Raw genomic sequence first — 21,844 nt, 5'->3', positions numbered from 1 at the left:
TATGCACAATCCACAGGGCCTGGGGAAACTGTAGCTTGTGTGGTTATTATGCATAGCATAAAATAATAAAAAATATGACTTCCTTATTGTTCCAATGCGAGAAGGGAATCCCAGTCCTTTGTTGTCAAGTGTAAACACACACACATGGGTTACAAACTTAAATGGTTTTTATTCAACTTCTTCATACATGTAAGGAATCTCTACTCACAGTTCTTCTAAACAACGAAAGGAGAGAGTGCATCTTTCATGCATAAAGGTGCTTGGTGGAGCTTTGTAGACCCAGTGAATGTGGCGGGGGAAAAAAGAGATCACTCACTCCTCTCCTTGCTGAGGTGTGAAAGAACAAAGAAGGAAATGGCCCTAACCAGGGCTTTTTTTCTGGGAAAAGAGGCGGTGAAACTCAGTGGGTTGCCAGCACAGGAGGCAACTCTTGGCGGGAGGTGGTGCCCCTGGTACCACATGTGTGCACGCAAAGGGCACGCATGCTCCCAGGGGCAAGGACATCACTTTGAGTCAGCTGGAATAAGGGGGGAGTTTTTAAAAGTTTAAATCGCCCTTGGGAAAATGGTCCCATGGCTGGTGGCCCCGCTCCCTGATCTCCAGACAGAGGGGAGTTGAGATTGCCCTCCGTGCTGCTCCAGCAGTGCGGAGGGCAATCTAAACTCCCCTCTGTCTGGAGATCAGGGGGTGGGGCCACCAGCCATGGGACCATTTTCAAGAAGTTCTGGAACTCCATTCCACCGCGTTCCAGCTGAAAAAAAGCCCTGGCCCTAACAAGTTTTGTTGGGCTCTGAATGCCCCAGGAACTGAACCTGTGGGGTAAGGCACTACAACTCCCAAGATGCACTTCTCTTAAAACTATAGGCATGCATTCTAGTCTAGTACATATTGATTAACTGAGTAATATATTCAGCTTGCTGCTGGAACGGTACACTTATATTACAGGGAACACTATGGAAACTGTAGGAAACTGTACATACATATACCAGAATTGGTATAAGAATTACCAGTTCAGGTCACATGGTCATAGAGGATATTTGCCAAATGGAATTTGAACTGAATGGATACATAGAAGTCCAGGGCTATAAAATTCTACCTATCTGCAATACAGACAGTGTGTTCCAGCTGTAGCATGCTCTTCTGTCTTGAGGCTAATGGTTTTCTCAGCATTTCACAAAAACACAGCAGTTGTTGCCTAAAAAAAGGGGGATTAAATGTGTTTGTTACTTTTCCATGCTGGGAATCTGACAAATTTCTTTGAACCATTTTCTGAAACAATCTGTCAAGTTTTTTCTATTTCATAATGTTTTTGCGGCTTGTGTTTTAAACAGGAGGTTCTGCTTGTATGCCTGTGACAACATTCTTAAATTACTTGTGATTTTCAATGGGATAACTTCGGAAAAGGCAGTTTGACAACATCATATAGATTATATGAATACATCCGAATATTCCAAACAGTGCCAAACTATACAGACAACCTTGCAATGAGACACATAACCTCTTGTGCACGGTGAGCAGGGGTGACTGGGAAGGGAAAATGGCCCTGGAAAAGGCAGTCCACCCTCACCCTCCACCCCAAAGGAGAGAGGGAGCCAATGGTCCAGCCAGCCATGAGGAGGGCATGCCTAGCCAAACCTCTGGGCTGGCTGGGCACAGCACTTGCCATGGTGAGGCCAGTACCACCCATGGTCTGGGCAGAGTGAGTCTCAGCTGGGCACCTCCTTTTCTACAGCTGTGAGTCATGGTGGTGGGGACTTGCGCCACTTGCCTTTTTGTGCTGGAGTGGTCCCAGCAGGGAAGTTATCTCAAGAACGAACGAACGAACGAACGAACGAACGAACGAACGAACGAACGAACGAACGAACAAACAAACAAACAAACAAACAAACAAACAAACAAAAGGAAGGAAGGAAGGAAGGAAGGAAGGAAGGAAGGAAGGAAGGAAGGAAGGAAGATCGATGTAGCAGATTTACACTCTGTCCCCAAAATCTGGATGATACCATTTGACATAAATATTAAAGAGCATGGGCACTGAATCTTGATTCTCTAGAGGCAAGATACCAACAAACAAACAAATAAATAACAAGAATACTGCAGTTGTTTCTGATCGATCATTTAATTTGAAAATAAAGCTCCAAAGGGAATGAAATACAAATATATTGGAAAAGTCATTACACTATACTTACAGCTTCATTTATCTGCATGGCCTGGAGGACATTCCAACCATTAGATTCCTAAATGTTTTGTCTAAATAGTAATACTAGCTAAATGGTATTTTTTTTACTAATGGCAGAATGGATTTTATAATGTGAAGCTTGGATAATTGAAATTCTTATGTATTTGAACTGTATTTGCACATTTGTTATAAATTTTAAAGGGAAAGCTCATTCAAAAGAGATTATGGAGTAAGAGTGGACTGTAAACTAAATATGAGCAGTCAGTGTGATGCAGTGGCAAAAAAGGCAAACTCAGTCTTGGGTTGTATCAAAAGGGTGACTGCGTCAAAACCGCAGGAGGTCATAGCCCCTCTCTATACTGCCTTGGTCAGGCCGCACCTGGAGTACTGTGTGCAGTTCTGGAGGCCTCACTTCAAAAAGGATGTGGACAAAATCGAGAGGGTGCAGAAGAAAGCGATGAGAATGACCAGGGGTCTGGAGACTGAGCCCTACAAGGAAAGGCTGAGGGTCGTAGGAATGTTTAGTTTGGAGAGGAGATTGTGGGGGGATATGATTGCTCTCTTTAAATATTTGAAAGGCTGTCATTTGGAGGAGGGCAAGGAGCTGTTCCAGTTGGCAGCAGAGGATAGGACTCCCAGCAACGGGCTTAAATTACATGCAGAAAAGTACCGGCTGGATATTAGGAAAAACTTTTTCACTGTCAGAGTAGTTCAAAGGTGGAATCAGCTGCCTAGGGAGGTGGTGAGCTCCCCTTCCCTGGCAGTTTTCAAGAAGACGCTGAATATTGGTCAGGGATGCTTTAGGCTCATCCTGCACTGGGCAGGGTGTTGGACTAGAAGGTCTGTATGGCCCCTTCGAACTCTGATTCTGTGATTCCTTAAATACCATTAATAACTGTACTTTGGCATAAGCATTTGTCTACAAATGTCTACTTCTTCAAATACATAAAAGTTCTCCAGTTTGGTAGGTTCATATATACGTACATTGATGGTTCCAGTGTATGGTATTATATTAATCTGTGCTCTGCATTATCTAAAAGACACCCTTTTCCTATGTGAAACTGCCTGAGAAATACGATCGTCCTCCAAGGTGCTTTTCTAAACACCTTCAGAGGTGAAACAGGTTGTGACTGGAGAAAGGGCTTTTTTTTTGGTGTGATGGTGCTTCAGTTCTGTAACTTATTCCCATGATCATTTAGGCTCCAGATTTACTCTATCTTACTCGTTCAAAATTAACCTTTTAAAAACTGTTGCTATAATTTGAACACATATTGTAGATTAGCTTTAATTTGTTTAAGTAGTTGAGGCTTTTTAAATGAATGTGGTAACCTGCCTTAAAGACTTTTTAAATGGAAAGGTGGGACATACAATTTTAAAATAGTAAATGTATGTGACAGACCACCTGCTCTCTCTTGACTTTTTTCTTCTATTGTGAGTCAAGTTGGGGGGGGGGGATGATCTTTGGGAGCTAAAATAGATTTATATCCAATTCCTTTGTTCTTGAATACCTTTTGATGTTAGAATTAGATCCGTACCTCCAGCTTTATATATGAATATGGCTGGTATGTGCTTCCTTTTTGTATGTATTTATAATGGCTATCCACTACATGGCTGGCCGGAGGATGCAACATCTACCCCCATCCCCGTGAAAGCTGCCCGTCACTGTTTGTTTTTCTGCTGCTGTTACTGTGCTGCTATATCTAGTTGTATTGTTGTATTGTTTGTTAATAGTTGTATTGCTGCCACCAGGCAAAAAGTGCTGGTATTTTTATATGATGTTTTAATGTTTTAATATGGAATGTTTTTAAATTATTTTAAGGTTGTTATCTGCCCTGAGCCCGCTTGCAGGGAGGGTGGAATACAAATATGATATAAATAAATAAAATAAAAAATACATCAATTCAGGGCAGTTTTGAGGGGAAATAGGAGAGCCACAGCAGAGAGCTAAAGGGCCAAAAATCAAAATATTTATAATGAGGGAACCTGAAAGGAAAAACTAGTGATTGTACGGGACATAGATGTGTGTGGTCTGGGTCTGGAAACCATATTAAAAAGTCAGATTTTTGTGGATCCTGCTAAATCCAGCTTTCCTGGACCAAATCAGAGAATCCCAAACCTGATCCCGGCCCGGGACTGAGAGCACTGGATAAATCTGGGTTGATCCAGATTAATCCTAGTTAATCTTGCTGAACCAGATCAGAGAATCTTACCTGAATTTCAGGGATCCCAGAGTTTTCTGGGATCCTTGAAACCCGAATCCAGATTACTCAGATTTTTTGTGTGCACACCCATAATGGGATACACAGAATAATAGAACCAAGTAAATATTGTACTGAACCAGACCATTGGTACATATCTAACCAAGTACTACTTACTCCTGGTGGTTTTCTGAGGATCACACACACACACACACAATGGCCTTTGAACAGCAGACTCTAGGGACTAAATCTGGGACTTTCTACACACTGGGAGTATGTATCTGAATCTGGGACTATATACCTGGGAGACCTCCGACAAAGACCAGGGTTGCTAAGCAGAGGCAGGCAATGGCCAACCATCTCCGTTAGTCTCTTGCCTTGAAAACCCCAGCAAGGGGGGGGGTCACCTTAAATCTGCTATGACTTGAGGGCACTTTGTACCACCACCAGGCCAGACTCAAACTTGCAATTTACAGTTTGCTAGACAGAAACAAACAAACATAGTTAAAGGACAAAAATGTGGAGCTAGGTGAAATGGAAACCTGAACAATTTACTGAGATCCATCCCAATCTATAGCCCATTACCATGATATGTTATGTGGAACTGAATCTGTTCTATGTCATGCCTTGACAGGTATCTTTTTGTTTGTTTCTTTGTTTGCATTGTTTTCCAGTTCTATAATCCTAATCCTACTGCATTGTTCATTGGATGTGTTATCCTGCGTGACTGAACTTTTAAAAATATTTTTTAATCCGCCTTAAGTCTCAGCGAGAAAAGTGGGCTATAAATGAAATAACAAATAAAATAAATGCACACACTAAGTTAATTACTGTTTAGGGCCTCAGATTATGAAGGGGTTTCTGAATTAAAAACAACAGCTAAAAATGATTAATGGCTGTTGTGGGTTTTCCGGGCTGTATTGCCGTGGTCTTGGCATTGTAGTTCCTGACATTTCGCCAGCAGCTGTGGCTGGCATCTTCAGAGGTGTAGCACCAAAAGACAGAGATCACTTAGTGTCACACTGAGAGATCTCTGAGAGTATGACACTGAGAGATCTCTGTCTTTTGCTGCTACACCTCTGAAGATGCCAGCCACAGCTGCTGGCGAAACGTCAGGAACTACAATGCCAAGACCACGGCAATACAGCCCGGAAAACCCACAACAGCCATCATTCTCCGGCCGTGAAAGCCTTCGACAATACAAAAATGATTAAATTGCCCTTTAAAGATAGGGCTCTGGCTTGGGAAATTCTCTAGGTTTCACTCCCAAAATCTCCAGGAATTTCTCAACCTGGAGGTGGCAATGCCATCTGGACAATAAAGTGAGCATTTTTGAAAGCCCTACTCACATCAGCACTGGTATCTTACTGCCTCAGTGGAGGATCCCAGCATAATTTACCTGAGCTCTGTGCAAGTTTGGTGTAATGGTTAAAACAGCAGGATTCTAATGCGGAGAGCCGGGTTTGATTCCCCACTCCTCCACTTGAAGCTGGCTGAGTGACCTTGGGCTAGTCACAGCTCTCTCAGAGCTCTCTCAGCCCCATCCACCTCACAGGGTGATTGTTGTTGTGGGGATAATAATAATATACTTTGTAAACTGCTCTGAGTGGGCGTTAAGTCACCCTGAAGGGCAGTATATAAATCAAATGTTGTTGTTATGATTAAAACCAAGAACTGTGATGTCAAAGCTGTTCAGCACTGCTTACCTTGGTGTAGTGGTTAAGAGCATGGGACTCTAATCTGGAGAGGGTTTGATTCCCCACTCCTCCACTTGAAGCCAGCTGGGGACCTTGGGCTAGTCACAGCTCTCTCAGACCTCTCTCAGCCCCACCCACCTCACAGAGGGTTTTGTCCTGGGGATAATAATGACATACTTTGTAAACCGCTCTGAGTGGGTGTTAAGTCATCCTGAAGGGCTGTATATAAATCGAATGTTATTATCATTATATGCAACACCACCTCTCCCGTACCAGTTCTCTCAAAACTTTAAAAAGAACGAAGCTGAAACCCTACATAGATCGGGCCAAGTCCCACCGAATTCAGTAATAATGCATTAAGACCCGGTATGCATGTCACACTGTCCCAGCCGTGGCGTCTGAAACAGAGTAATACCCATCCTAAATTAAAATACCCATTTTAAGTATTTTAAAACTGTTTTTTTAATCTGTATTTTACTTGGCTGATCTTGTGACCGTAATAAACTCATTGATTGACTGGTTGATTGATTGATAAAAGCGTGTGTGGAGACCAGGGCATCCACGATGTTCCGGGCTGGCAAAAGCCTCAGGGGCAGCTGGCTAGCCCTGAGGCGAGGGACCTCTTCTCCCGCCACCGCCGTGAAGGGGAGGCCTTTCCCCCGCTCTCCCTCCACGAGGAAGAGGAGGCGAGCTGTGAGGAACTTCTCGGAGGCCGGCTAGACGGCGAAGGAGCCGCCAAACCCTCGTGTTAACCGCAGGCCTCCACCCCGGGGTCACAGCGCTTCCCCCGCCTCCCGCTTTGTTGTGCTCGCCGCCTGAGCCTCGGGCAGGGGGCGGAAGGAAAGGCGGCCGCGTCTCCTCCTCCTCCTCCTCGACGCGAGCCCTGCTTATGGCGACGCTGGGCACATCCGGGCTTTTCTTCCTTCGGCGGCCGTCGCCGCCGCCGCCGCTCTGAGCCTCGGCCAGCCCGACTCCATTAGCGGCTCCCCCGCTGCCCGCCCCGTCCCCGGCAGGGAGGGCTGCGGGGCACCGAGTTCCCCTCGGAGTTATCCCACGGTGACATGTCCAACCAAGGGGCCAGGAGGAACGGGCCCGTCAAACTGCGGCTGACAGGTGAGGAAGGCTCGGCGGGGTGCACGATATGGGGGACCCCCAAGGAGGGGGGGGGGGCGCTGCTAGGCCTGGTTTTCGCTGCGCTCTGGGGACGGCGCCGGCTTTTCCAAGAGAAAGCGGGGGGGGGGCACCCCATCTCTCCCTCTTTTTTTTGTCGTGAGGGGACACACACACAGAGAGCAAGGCGTGTTGTATTACGTGAGGCGAAAGAGAGTGTGCTTTCTGTAAAGGGTGGAAGAGATGAACCGCTCTGGGTGGCGAAGGGACTGGAAATGGTGGGGTCGAAACGAGTACATTTGTATAGGTTGAGTGTGGGGGACGAGGAGGGCCCAGTCTGTGTGGGGAAGACGACGCGGCGTTTCTCAGCAGAGAGCGCATAAATAATACTAATGAAATGGGACGGGTCCAAATCCTGCGAGCTCAGCTGGGTGGGCGCAGCCGAGCGAGCCCCGGTGCGTGTATTTGAGGTTGAACCTGCATCCTGAAGGGCTCTTCCCGAAGCTCCCAGGCCTCCAGAGAAAAGTAAACTCTTCAACTCTCTGTCTCCTCCCCATCTCCGAGATAAAGGGACAGGGCGAGTTGTGAAGAAATGGTATGTGCATGGAGGGGGGAAAATATTTTGTCTGAAACGTCACCCCACGGGGTGAAACAAAGCGACAACCTGAAAGGCTGCTGCTTGAAAATGTTAAATACTCGTTTGAAAGGGAACGCCGAAGCTCTGCAGTGAGCGTTGTGTTGCATTTTCTGGGAGAAGTGTTTTGCCCTCTGAAAGGGTTAGGGTTTAAGATCCTCCCAATTTGTGCGGTTTATTTATTCACCAGATCTATTTAATTACGTGCAAAACAGAATATTGTATTTGGGGCGCTGGGGAAGGCAGGCTTGAGGGCTGGTTCAACTTCCAGAGTAGAGAGGCCCTAAAGATAGCTTGTCGCCTCCTCTCTTTGAGCATAAACTTGAATAAGTGTTAGCCTCTTTGTACCCTTTGTTTTGATCTGCTTGTGCTGCTGTGCTTGAATCAACTTCTGTAGTGAAGGTTGTGTAAGGTTTTTTGTACTATTCGGTAAAAGAATATTAAGCTTTAATTTGTTTTAAAAAATTAACATTACATACCAGAATACGATGTCTTTTTCTAAGAATATGTAGTTGGATGTGGAAGAGTGATTGCGGTTTACTTGTGTTTTAAACAAAAAGGAATACTTTCTGCTCAAACCTATGTATGTTTTTAATGGAATATCCTCCCAGAGAAGTATTTGTAAAATTTCAGCCTTAGAAGTATATAAAACTTCAAGAGAGAAAAAGTATCAGGTATTAGAAATGTTATTTAACTTAAAGGCAATTTTTAAAAATCAGTCAGGATCAGTGCGTATAATTTTTGCATGTTAATAAGCTATTTTCAATATTAATTTTAAATAAAGGCACATAGCTCCTGAATTAACTGCTGCATTTTAGTAAATTCTACTTACTAGCAGTACAATAGTTTTAATTTTCACTTGCACAAATCTTTCTAATAAATAGTCCAATTCTTAACATTGTTTACCTTTGGCTGATAAAATACAGTTGGGCTGACAAAATGTGACTGTGTTTATAGGATTCTTGCATGGTGAACTCTAAAATGGGGTCTTGAAACAAGTGTGCTCGATTGGAATGTGGAATAGTTGTGGTTCAGTTTCTGCTGCTAAGTAAGACTGAGTTACACTATTACAGAGCCAAAACTTGCTTTCAAGCTTTGAAAATCAGATGCCTTCAGGGCAGTTGCAGTAGGCAGTTGCCTTTGACTTGTATAAACTTACTCCATATAAAGTGTACAAGTATACACTTGTATACACTTTGTTCAATTTGTATTTATTATTTTTGTTAGAATGCAGGCTTACCCTTTTTGACAGCCCTCTTGAAGGACTCCTATCAGTGTGTTCTAATAAGAGACAGAAAGGGTCAACAACCGTATAATTTTCATTAAATATTAAAAATGGAGGTGAATGATTGTGGTGGACCCTGACCAAGTTATTTTCAGTATCAAAGTTTGTACAAAAGGGAATGTAGTAGCTTGAGCACAGATAAAGTTCACACAGAAGTGTTGTACTTTGAATACTAGAATAGTTCCTCAAGCATTTTAAATTTTCTGTAGAATAAATACCAAAGGAGTATTTTTAAAGTTCCTGTCCAGTGCACATTTACTTAAGAGTAAACTGTATTGCAGTCAGTGAGACATGTAGCCTGATCTGGAGCATGGATATTTGGAAGCAAGTGGGTTTCTCAAGGCTTGCTTTAGAATGTCTTAATCTCATTTGATTATGCATTTTGATCTGAAACTTACTTCAGGATCTTTTAAATGCTTCAATTGTGACATTAAATACGTGTTACTATATTATTTTACCATAGTGGTTAAAGTGTCGGACTAGGATCTGAGAGACCCGAGTTCGAATCTCCACTTTGCCATTGAAGCTTGCTGGGTAACCTTGATTCAGTTATGTATACTCAGCCTAATCTCACAGAGTTGTTGTGTGGATAAAATGGAGGAAAGGAGAAACAATGTAAGCTGCACTGGGCAAAAAGGTAGTGTAAAAGTGAAGTAAATAAATGTTTTAAAGTATCGTACTTTAAAAAGCTGACACGTTTAGTCTTACTACTTTTAAACTTTGTGAAATGAGTAGTCTTCTTTGGTTTCGGCTTTATTTCTTGTTTTGGATTAGTTCTGCAATCGATTTTTAATATTTATATCAAATTTATTATCAGAGTTATTTGTTGTTGATTGTGAAAAATGGATTTAAAAAACTGGATTCTATTAGCAGCTTTCAGGACATAAACATTAAGTATTTAGACGGAAACATTGTTTTGACTGACTGGATAAATGACAGGATAGTGTTTGATGCGAGTCCAGGAACTTATCTGGAACTAATGTCCAACTTCTCTGTGCATCTTGAGGAGCCAAATAAAATATTTAACCTAGGCCTGATTTTGAAGAAAAGGTTGATTCTTTGAGGCTTTAAGAATGTTCTAAGAAATGTTTGGCATACTTTTGCACTAAGTTTTTAAGAGTTTATTTCAATCTTTGTCTATAACAACTGTTGAGAGGGATATTTTATGGAATGCCTAGCATTTTCATAGTGTTTTGTATCTTTGTTCACTTTTAATTTGTGACAGACATCCATGTACCATACAATATAAGCCATAGTGACTTAGACTATTGACTAACAAGTAGTTGTATAAAAACAGTGCTAAAAAATAATAGAATAAAACCTGTGCAGAAGGTGTGTTTGAACTCTTATTGACAAAGTTATATTAATTGGTAAGAGTAGTTGTATCATAAGGATATAGTTTTTCTCTGCTGTTTAACTGGATGCTAAAGTAAGCTTGTGATGAGTGTGTTCGCATTTTCCTCATCAGGTGAATTGTGTGAAAAGCTATACTGACCCCAGAGTATATCTTTTAGTTTTTTAATTGTGGCTTTCTTCAGGCGATTATACTAAATTAACTGTACAGAAGTGATGCATTGGAGATGAAAACATGTGAAAACCTCCCAAAGTCTGGGACATAAGTAGTTCGTTTATTAACTTCATTAATACCCCACCTTTCTCCCCAGTGGAATTCAAAAGTGGTATACATTGTTTTTCCTGTCCTTCATGTAACATTCACAACAACCCTTTGAGGTAGGCTAGACTGAGAGTGTGTGTGACTGGCCCAAGGTCACCCAGCTAGCTTTCCATGGGAAATTTGAACCTGTCTCCTCCAGATCCTAGTCTCACACTCTAACCATTACACCACACAGGCGTTCCGATTAAGTATTTAGGATGGTACTTGCTGGTTATTATACTAATTAAGTGCCATAAAATATCATATTGTGCCAATGAAGTATGAAGGTAATGGCAGTCAAATATTCTGGGTGGAAATATTACTGAAGTGCTCCCCTTCAGTTCCTGTATAAATTTATGGTTTCACAAGGATGCTGAATCCTGTTGTTACTGGAGAAATACTTGCGCTATTTAAATAGTAGCTGTAAGGCACTGTTAAGAACGACTTGAGAGCTCTAGGATGGACATTTAGTCAATTAAGAGACTATACCAGGTGGTGGAGAAGCATTATTATAATCCTATTAGGTTCTTAGTTCTGTTTTGTTTAAGGACAAATGGGGAGGATGCTTGTGTTCTTTGATGAAGAAGATGCCATTGAGGAATAGATATCCAAATGGAATAAGGGCCAACACATTCAAGCTAATTCTGTATGCAATCTATCCTGAGTGTCCTTGAGCAATCATATATATGGACAAACAAGGTGAATACTGATAGAGCTGGCAGCAATTTTGTGGTCTTGGTATCTAGGAAAAATGCGGTTATAGCCATGGGAGAGCAGGGCCGGATCTAGGGTTGCCTGCGCCCAGGGCACGCGTGTGCTCCTGGCACTGCATGATGATGTCACTTTTGTGATGTCATCATGCAGGGCAGCGCGTGCTGCCCGTGCAGCAAGCCAGGTGCTCTGGCGCGCTGTGGAGTTGGCGGAGGCAGTGCGGAGGGCTGGGAAGCCGGCTGCCCCCTCTCCTGCTGGGCAGGCGAAAGGCAGCGCGGGGGGCTGGGAGGCTGCCTGCGTGCTCCCGGTGGCTGGCAGCTGCGCCCTGGGTATTAACAGGGCGTTTTTCTGGGAAAAGAGGTGGTGGAACTCAGTGGGTTGCCAGCACAAGGGGGCAACTCTTGGTGGGAGGGGGTGCCCACAGTACTACATGCGTGCGCACAAAGGGCACGCATGCTCCCAGGGCCAATGATGTCACTTTGGGTCAGCTGGAACAAGGGGGGAGTTTTAAAAATTTAAATCACTCTCGGCAAAAATGGTCACTTGCAGCATCCGTTTAAAGCTCTCCTGATGAAGCTCTCCAGGTTCTTTCCAAATATTTTCTTCCCTGACTTTGAGAGGTGAAGCCCATTATGTGCTATAAGGCCTTCTCTAAGAAAACTTACCCCATGGTCCCAGAACCCAAAGTGCTCTTGCCAAAGGCACCACCTCAGCCAACGATTCACCTCGAGTATGATCTGCTCCCTTCGCATTCTTCTTCCTTTGACAGATAGAAGAGAATACCACCTGTGCCCCCACTGTCTTCAACTGCCTTCCAAGAGCTTCATAGTCCTCTTTAATTCTTGCGGTAGTATTCACGGCCGTGTCATTTGTTCCCACGTGAACCAGCACAAATGGGAACTGATCAGTTGGTCTGATCAGTTTCGGCAGTCGGTCTGTAATATCCTGAATTCTGGCTCCTGGCAAGCAACACATCTCTCTGAGTAGGTGATCTGGCCTGGACACATGATGTTCCATACCCCTGAGCAGAGAGTCCTCGATGACCACCACCTTCTGTTTTCTTCCACTTCAGTGTGGCCCCATGCCCTCTTCATTCCCTCCTCCAAGTTTTTGTGGTTCTCCTTCCACTCTCATCTCCGTCACCATCTCAAGCACCTCAAAACGATTCTTGAGCTCCAGTGGACCTTTCTTCTTCCTGAGTCACTGGAGAGCCAAGGCTAATTCAGCGGACAGTACTGAGCCGGATGGAACAGTGGTTTGGCTCTGTGCGAGACAGCTTCATATGATGCAAAGCATTATTGTTTGAAAGAACCATGGCTCAGTGGCTGAGTTGTGGGTAGGTGATGGTGCTTTGCATGGCTTTTTTACTTGTTTGATAGCTGTTTAAGAGTGGTGCTGGGGGATTACTGCTCTGCTTCCTATCAGTTGCTGCAAAGTTGCCGTGCTGTCGGCATCTTTATGATCCCACTATCGTATGTTATTCCTGCTTCCTCTTCAGCATTCAAAACATTTTTTTCCTTTCTTGCTGTACATGCAGCTGATAGCTCTTTCTGGCTTTAATTGGCCTTTCAGGTAGACTACTGCCGGCCTCTCTTTTCTTCTGCTGTTTTCTTCTTTTCAGTTTTGAATACCTCCACAATTCCTATCTTTCTCTCTGACTTTTCGGTTTTTCCAATGGAAAAAAATCAGAGGCACTGAAGAAAACTATGAAATACTTTCTCCTTTTGAATGAGTGAAATGTTTTTTAAGATAACGTTTTACTCTCACAAGGTGTATTATGAAATTTTTTTATGTAAGACAGTCTACAGCATTAGATAATTCCTGTGTGTTTACATGTACAACATTGTGAAGAAGTGTCCTTCCCCCAAGAATTCACCCCAGTATTTCATTCACTGTGACTGAATTCTGTGTGTGAGAGACAGGAGGAGGAAGGAGGGATCTGGGAGATGAGCCATCAAACTCCAGGCATAGAGTTCCTTAGGACTTAAATATGCTAAAGGCTCTGGACAAAGTAAGACAGTGGCATATCCTTTCACACCTTGCTACAGTGTTGCACCTAAATGGGCAAAAACTGTTAGGGGACAGAGACTGCTAAAAGCCGAATGATTAGACAGTAAATCATTCCTCTTGAAGCACAAAGGGCTAAATAGGGGGGAGGTGAGGATGGACTCTTCAAAGGGGAGATTATACTTTCTCTGGATACAGAGAAGAGGCTCTTCCATCTTTCTCTTGTCTGATGTACCACAAGCCATGAGGGACTTCATCTTGTCTGCATGGCAAGGGACAATGGGATGAAGCCCCATCAATGAGAATTAAAGTAATGCTGAAATTAACTACTGCAGATTCAACAAATGCTAGCCTGATCAAGATGGATAGCCGTGTCAGTCTGTCCGTAGCAGTAGAAAAGAGCAACAGTCTAGCAGCCCCTACTAACAAAATTTGTGGTAGGTAAGATATGAGCTTTCGTGAGTCACAGCTCAGTTCTTCAGATACTGCTAGAATGTGGGTCCATCTGTCCTTATACATCTTAGAGAGTGGAGTGATTTATGATGGCGATTTCAGATGTTGTTTTCAAACTGGACAAACTAGCCAGTCCCTTTGTCAAAGAATTAATGGACATAGTCTGACATCAGAAACCACTACATTCAAAAACCAGTGGGGGAACATTTTAGCCTTCTGGGATGTTCAGTTTCAGTTATCCTGCAGAGGAATTTCTAAGGGAGATTAGAAAGAGAGACCACTGAGTTGCAACTGATAATGGAGCTCAAGACAATGCATCCACCTGGATTGAATCGAGACCTAGGCTTCCTAACTCATTGCCAATGCTGATTTCTTCACATCTACTACCCCTCTGCATACGCCATCCAATCCAATCACGCCTGCTATTGTCATTTACCTGCTCTTGTCATTCGGCATCTGAAATCACTTCACTTTCCAAGATATAAGGATTCAGATTCTAGCTGTATCTGAAGAACTGAGCTTTGACTCATAAAAGCTCATACCCTACCACAAATTTTGTTAGCCTTATAGGTGCTAAAGGACTGTTCTATTCTAAAAAATTAGCCTGTTCTTTTAAAACATTATTTAGGATTAGTACTGAGGGTAGAGATATATTTTAAAGTGATATCTTTATAGTCAATGATATATATTAGTTTAGAGATGGCAGTTTGGTACTTTGTTTCCTGGCAGTTGCTTCCGGGTGGATCATTGGCAGGTTCCTTTTCCCTCTCTGTGTTTTTTTTAAGGAGAGAAAATAATTATTTCCTAAGTTCCTGTTTTGTGGTATATTCTCACCCTTCTCTGGTAATAAGGTATCTGCTTTCTAGAAGTAGCATGTGACTTATTTTGAGTTTATGATGTAAAAATGTGTTTATTCTCAGTGGCATATATGAAGCAAATACATACATAACTGAGATTTTTAGCAGACTTAAGATGTGAATATCCTAGTAGTGGTGGCCTTTCATGATAAAGTTTAAGGAATCTAAAAGTTTTAATTTTAGTTTTGAATTGATCTAATGGAGATCATAGTAGCTAACCTCATGATGTGTGTAGGTTGCTGAGAACATATTACTAATGCTCTAGTTTGTCCTCTTCCTTTCTAGTATTTTTGGGTGCAAATCATTGAAATGGCTTTGATTTACAGTGCCACAAATGAACAAAGTATGTTTGTGTATCACAAAGTTTCTTGAACTGACCAAAATTCCCCCCCCCTTTCTATTTTTGTGTCAAATGAGAAGAACAAGGCCATATGAGGGACAGGCCTTTATTAATTGGCCTTGTGAGTTTACATTTATTCCTGCAACATTCCTCTTCTCTACATATTAACCAAAACTCAACCTGATCATCTTTTAAAAGTATTGCAAAACTTCTTAAGGAACTGTTAAAATCCTACCAGTACTGCAGACTTAACCTTAGTCACCAAAAACCAACTTATGCAACTATTTCAAGTCTGCTGTACTGTTCGAATTTTAAAAGTTCCCTAAGAATATTTGTGAAATAGTATAAGAATTTTACTAAAATGTTAGATGTGTCGAGCAACTGCTAATAATTGTATTTAGAAAATGTATATACTGCCTTTTGTAGAGACATGCTGAAGGTGGCTCACAAAGCCAAAAACATAAAAAAGCCCAATACCCAGCCATTTAGGGCCTTTAAGAATCAACACTTGGAACTCTGCTCAGAAACAAAGGAGTAACTAATGTAGATCTTTCAACACAGGGGTGATACAATCTCTGTATGCAGTCCCTGACAATAATCTGTTGTTGCGTTTTGGACTAACAGAAGTTTCTGAACAGTTCTTAAATACAGCTATACGTAAAGCACATTACAGTAACCTAACCTGGATGTGATCAGAGCATGGATCACTGTGGCCAGATCGTACCTTTTGACTATAGACAGCATGTCAGCTGAAATTAATAAAAGTCTCTATGTGCCTTGGAGGATATCAGAGAGCTAAACTACAAGAGAAGAATTACACGAGGATGCTCAGGTGAAGGGAGTCGCAATGTTAGCTGGAAAGCGGAGTTTTCAAAGACAGATGGAAGGTTTTGTCAATTTCCCTTCTCTACAGAGCCAGCTAAGATCTTTCTCAGAGGGTTTGTTTGTTTCCTCTTGGCCTCCTGAAGGCTCTATCAGTTTCTTCTCCCCTTCTAGGAGGCGAAGAGGAAATAAACCCTCTGAGGAGCTATCTTTGCTGCTCTGTAGAGAGGGGAAATTGACAGAGCCTTCCAATCTGTCTTTTAAAACTCGACTTCCTGGCTAACATTGCGACTCCCTTCACGTGAGCACCCTTGTGTCATTCTTCTCTTGAGGTTCAGAGCTAAACTACCAGCCATACGCCAGAAGCCAACAGTACCCCAAACTATGCACCTGATCCTTCATGCAACCCCCTCCAGAACACACTGGGTTGAATCCACTGCAGAATTTTCATCCGCAGTAGAGCTCTTGTGCAAGGAGAAATACAAGAGAAATATTGGCCCAGCAGAGTCTCTGAAGAGGCCAATCCCTACCTGCTCAGGGCTGAATGTGCACAAACAGACTCCTTGAAGAGCAGATGCCCTTCGGCTGGCTGAGATGCTGAATGAAAGTTTGGAAACAAAAAGCACCATGTTGCTACTAATCATGATTGGAAGAAAGTTGTGCTTTCTCTAAGTAGCTGCTTACTCTGAGTCGGACTTATTGTATTCCCATTTGTGTTTCTGCTTGCACAATATCTTGGGCACTATAGTACACAGGAAGGAAAACACTAGATATTGCACACAATCTTGTGCATGCAGAACTGCACTAAGAGCCAAGCTACAAGTGACGCCTGACACAGGTCGGACACTTGTCAGCTTCCCTCAAGTTTTGATGGGAAATGTAGGCGTCCTGGTCTTGCAGCTTGGCTCTCCATTACAGCTGCAAGACCAGGATGCCTACATTTCCCATCAAAACTTGAGGGAAGCTGTCAAGTGCCCAACCTGTGTCAGGCGTCACTTGCAGCTTGGCTCTAAGTCTGTTGCACTGAACTGAATCCAAGCCACGGATTCCTCAACACTCAAGGAGGTTTGTTGTTTACAAGCAGGATCTGTTTTGCCTTGTTTGAGCCTCAGTTTTCATGTCTGCCAGCTGTAGAAGCTAAAGGCTTGTTGTCTTCTGCTTCGCTTCCGGTTTCAAGTATTAGAGCTAGAAGTGTAAGCTTTTTGGTGCAAGCCACACAGCAAGTGTGCAAGGGCTTTGGCTTGAGATTTGCAGCCTGTGGCCTCGGGTGAGCTGGGCCAATTGGATCCTGGACATGCCCTGGAGTTGTATGGAACTGTCCTTTTTGTTGTTGTTGTTTTGTCTAATTATATTTGTTTTTGTGTGTTTTGTAAGCCACTTTATGCCTTCAGTGATGAAAAAAATGGGGTATTCATACTTAAATAGAAGAGACTCTGGATGGAGCAGGCTAATGGGTGGGGAGCATAACCGTGTAAAGCATTTGTATATGCGTACAATTAAATCTTATGAGAAACATAAATATTATATGAGACGAGATACTGTAAATGACAGCCAAATGCTCTTTCCCCCCACATAAATGTACCGTGTTCTTCCCCACATAAAAGGATAGTACGTTTGCCAAATGAATCTTAATAATGAATTAAACCTCCCCCTCCCCAATTTTGTTAGTTCACGGCTTAAGAATTAAAGGAAATGTTCAGTTAAATAGAAGCCCAGTTGTTTAAAGTAGTGGGCTTCTTCTCCTTTCAATGAGGGCTGAAACAAATCAGTCATCGCTTGCTGTGCTAATGGTTGACGTAAAGCAAGCAGAGTATATTTCCAGTGATAATGCTTTAAGTCTGTTTTTATATGGCAGTTCGTATTTTTGTGCCTGTCATGTGCCTTCATGCTACTGAACTCCTTGATTCCTTAATCTCTGCTGTTAGGTGTCACTCACTGTATTAGCTTCCCATCTTCCATTAGTTTCATCACTTTCAGCTGCTGCTTCTTAGACAATGTTACGTGTCGTTCCTATATGTTTCAGGTCTGTTCTTTGTATTCTTGGCTTAGAAAATGACTATCTACAAGTATGCATCCAAGTGATTGTGTGACTCAGTAGTCTACATATATTATATGTATAATGATTTATATCCTGCCTTTCTCTTCAAAAAGAGCACCCAAGATGGCTGACAAATACAAAACAATCCAGTACAATAGAAAAATTACTAACAAGACAAAGGGTAGACTGAGCAGGTTGAAGAGCTCAGCCCTTGATGGAAAGATCTCCTCTGGCAAAAGGCAGCGTTAGGTTGCAGCTTCTTTTCAAGACTATAGCAGCCCATCATTATTATCAACTAATATTTTCTAGTTCTGAGGAGAAGGGCATTTTGACACGAGCGATTTCCACTTGCCCATCAAGGAAGGAGGACTAAAATTCTTCTAGACTTCCTGTCTCCTGGGTGGAGCCGTCCATTTCCTCAGTTTCCTGCCTTGTCAGGGAGAGCAGGCTTTTAGCAGGAATTTCTCAGCCAGGCTCCTAAACCAGAAGACTCTTAATATATCTCCTACTTATTTCTTCCTCTTTTTTGCCTATTCTTCTCTCTTCCCTCCCTTCTGAGGGCAGCATGGCTGAGGCAATAGAATAGAGGATGCAGAGAATGTTGATGAAGCCACAGATGGCTTCATTTCCAAGGAGAATGGAATCCCCCTTCTTCTCCCAAAAAATGGGAGGAAGGGACTACTCCCTGGCACTGTAGAGCAGGCACAGATCTGCAGAAGAATGGCCAATGACAGACGAGCAGAGGAAACAAGAATAAAATGCTGCACAATTCGACTGCACCTTGAGGATGCCTCTTTGGCAGCTACTGATTTTGGCAGGAAGATCCTTCACGCCAGCAAAAATGGCAGATGCTTAGACTTGGCACTTATGGCCACAGTGGAGCAATTCAGAGACAGAGCACCACCATGGATCAAGGTAGAGACACCTTCCCTCCCTCCCAGTCTCCATTTTCTTGATGCCTCCTGGAGGTTGCAAGCTGGCTATGGCATGCAGTGTTGGAGAAACTTAGGTACCTGCAACAGTAGACTGCATCCTCCCCATTTGGGAACTAGAAAAGATATTGCTTAGATTCCTCCAGATCACATTTTCCCTCTTTCCCTTGGAATGTTTAGATGGGGGAGCAGGGAGGATTCCTTGGATGGGGGCAGATTGCAGGTCACTGGCCTTCGTTGACTAAGGCAACACAGAAATGTGTGACAGTGCAAAGACTCCACCCTTCTCCCTGGGCCCCTCTTCTCAGGGGAATCAGTCAGTTTTTCTGATAAGGATGAAAGAGTCCCAGAGCAACCCAAATGCCTCTTTAACCAAGAGGACTATCAGGGCCTATCGGCCAAGGCAATGAAGACACTGTATCTGTCAGTATGCCCAGAAACTGGGGAAGAAGAGACAAAGCTTAACGCCACAACAGAAGGGAATAAAGAATCCCCCCCAGAATATGTTGAACATGGACCAGTGGGTACTGGACATAATAAAATGGGATACTCACTAGAGTTCAAATGTTTACCCCCAGATCAGTTTATTTTATTTCCAAGATCCAAGCAGAGAGAGAAACACCTGTGGACAAGGGAAGCCATTTGTCATCTAGCAGGTATCGAGGCTATAGAGCAGTTCCTTAATAGTGAAGTACCATCATGGTTTTATTCAATTTCTTTACTGTCCCCAGAAGAAATGGAGAGTGGAGAATGGCTACACCTGACTGCATGGAAATTGAAATGGAAAAACTCTTGGGGCTAGGCTATTCTACAAACACTGTTCTAGCATCTGGAAGAATCTCCACTTCTAGAATTTATAACTCTTCTTGGAAGGTGTATGCCAGGTGGTGCAAACAGAAACATCTAGATTTGTTTGCTCCAACATTAGACCAAATTCTGGAGTTCTTGCAATGTGGTATTGACAAAAAACTGAAGGTAAAATATGCTGTTCAGATATGTAGCAGTCTTGACTACAGTTGTTCCCCAGGTCGACAGATGAGAGATGTCCAAAAACCCTCATGTAGTCAGGTTTCTTAAATGAGTAGCCCAGGTCAACGCGCCAGTCATTTGCATTTTCTTCTTGGAGGCTACATGTAGTTCTGTTGGCTCTTACACAACCTCTGTTTGAGCCACTGAGAGAAATTCCACTAAAATGGTTAAGAATGAAGGATGTATTTTTGACAACTGTTTCGTTGGCCAGAAGGACCTCAGAATTAGATGCTTATCTACTAGGAAACGTTTATGCATTTTTCACAAGGACAAAGTGGTGGTAGGGGGGATCCACCATTCAGTCCAAAGGTCAATACTTCCTTCTGCTGTTCTCAAGAAGAATTGTTGCCTTAATTCTACCAAAAACAGATCCGTTGAAGAGATCTGTAAGGCAGCCACAGGTCACATCTATTTGTCAGACAATCCAAATGAATATTCTTAGCTGATGTAGCCTTGGGAAGGAGGGTATTGCAGCAAGTGGTACCAGAGGACTGATTTTTTCACTTGACATGGGATTCAACTGCATTTGGATGTCCCATGTTAAGCTGCCCTCTCCCTCAGAGCAAGAAAGGAACATTGGCACGTAGGGTGAAGGTTCCTTCTGGTTTGAGGAAGGGAGGGCAACTTGCCCCACCCTGTTTTGAAAGAGGGAAGGCAAATTGGTTTTTTTGTGTATTGTTGTCTTCTTGCTTCCTGTCTTAATATTTTTTTTCTAAAATGATTTTTTAGCATGATTCAGGAATTACCCAACTAAGGAAATCGGTGATTCCTTTTAGGAGACAGGAAGTCTGGAAGAACTTTAGTTGCCTCCTTAATTGACAGATGGGAATCACCCATGTCAAGATCCCATCCCTTCCTCAGAGCAGAAGGAACCCCCACAGTAAGTGCCCACGTTTATATCTGGAGCTTGAGCAGCTGGCTTCTGGTGTCAGTAGTGGCTCCCACCCATCTGTTTGGGGTGAGAGCCACCCCTTGCATCGACCGCTTTGGCAGGCGGTAGGTGCAGCAGGGGCCCTGGGGTGGTGGCGGCGGCAGTGGCAGTGGTTCTGAGCTCCATCCTAGTTTTTTTGCCCAGAGCCCTAGAATTAATAAGACCGTCCTGCACACATGCATGTTGTCTCTTTCAGCCCAATGATGCTGTTACACAGGCATAATTCTTTTCTCTGCAATCAAATTTAAATCTATCATGGTTTACCAAAACCTTTCGCTGTCCCTATTAATGATTTTCAGGGGCACGTTTTTTGAGTCTGTGCAGTTTTGCCAAGGGGCTGTGGTTTCCCATATAACAATGAATGGATCAAGGAAAACAAGGGAGAATGGATCTAATTGGGTCTGTGCAAGTAGAACGAGGATGCAGTCCTTCTTGTAAGCTCATTGAATAACAGAAGGCTTACATCTGAGTAGTTTTGCTTAGGGGTGTTCTGGGAGGTCAAAACAGTACTGTAACAGCTCTCATCGCAGTCCCAGGGACCATCGTTCTATGCTGTATGCTGTCATTCAGACCTTAGGGATTTAGAGTGCAGTCCTGAAGATGTCTACTCAGATGAAAGTTCCATTATTCCCAGGAAGGATGATTGTGGAAGGATGATTGTAGCTCATTCTACTTTAATAGACTGTGACCTTAGGTTTTTGTGCAATCAAAATGAGGAACAGATCACATTTGCAGTTTTTCAGTAGCTTTCAATAGAGCCGTTTCATGTCAGTTGTCTTCAGCTGGTGCTACAAGTACAGCTTGCTGGCAGCAAGTTTGGAAGGAGTTCAGGACATTTGCTGCACCAAGGGACTAATCCTGGGATCTGCTCACTACAATTAATTATGGTGAGTTTGCCAGGCGAATTTATTTGCGGCAAAGATCACAGCCTCCCCAGTGTGATTTCTCTAAACCTGTAATCTAGTTTTAT

The 21,844-nt window shown here is 43.1% G+C and overlaps 1 protein-coding gene across 1 annotated transcript in view; it reads left to right on the top strand.

Moving 5' to 3' along the window:
* Positions 1 to 6,916: 6,916 nt before the first annotated feature.
* Positions 6,917 to 21,844, top strand: part of SMURF2 (SMAD specific E3 ubiquitin protein ligase 2) — a 138,261-nt gene continuing 123,333 nt past the window's right edge. Inside the window, exon 1 of the mRNA XM_054976042.1 lies at positions 6,917 to 7,184. Within this exon, the coding sequence (XP_054832017.1) occupies positions 7,133 to 7,184 (52 nt within the window). The 5' untranslated portion in view covers positions 6,917 to 7,132. The remainder of the gene's footprint in view (positions 7,185 to 21,844) is intronic.

This window comes from Eublepharis macularius, chromosome 4, assembly GCF_028583425.1.
Source record: "Eublepharis macularius isolate TG4126 chromosome 4, MPM_Emac_v1.0, whole genome shotgun sequence".
Classification (NCBI taxonomy): Eukaryota; Metazoa; Chordata; class Lepidosauria; order Squamata; family Eublepharidae; genus Eublepharis; species Eublepharis macularius.
The sequence above is the reverse complement of the archived record's forward strand: the minus strand, read 5'-3'. Positions and strand labels throughout refer to the sequence as shown.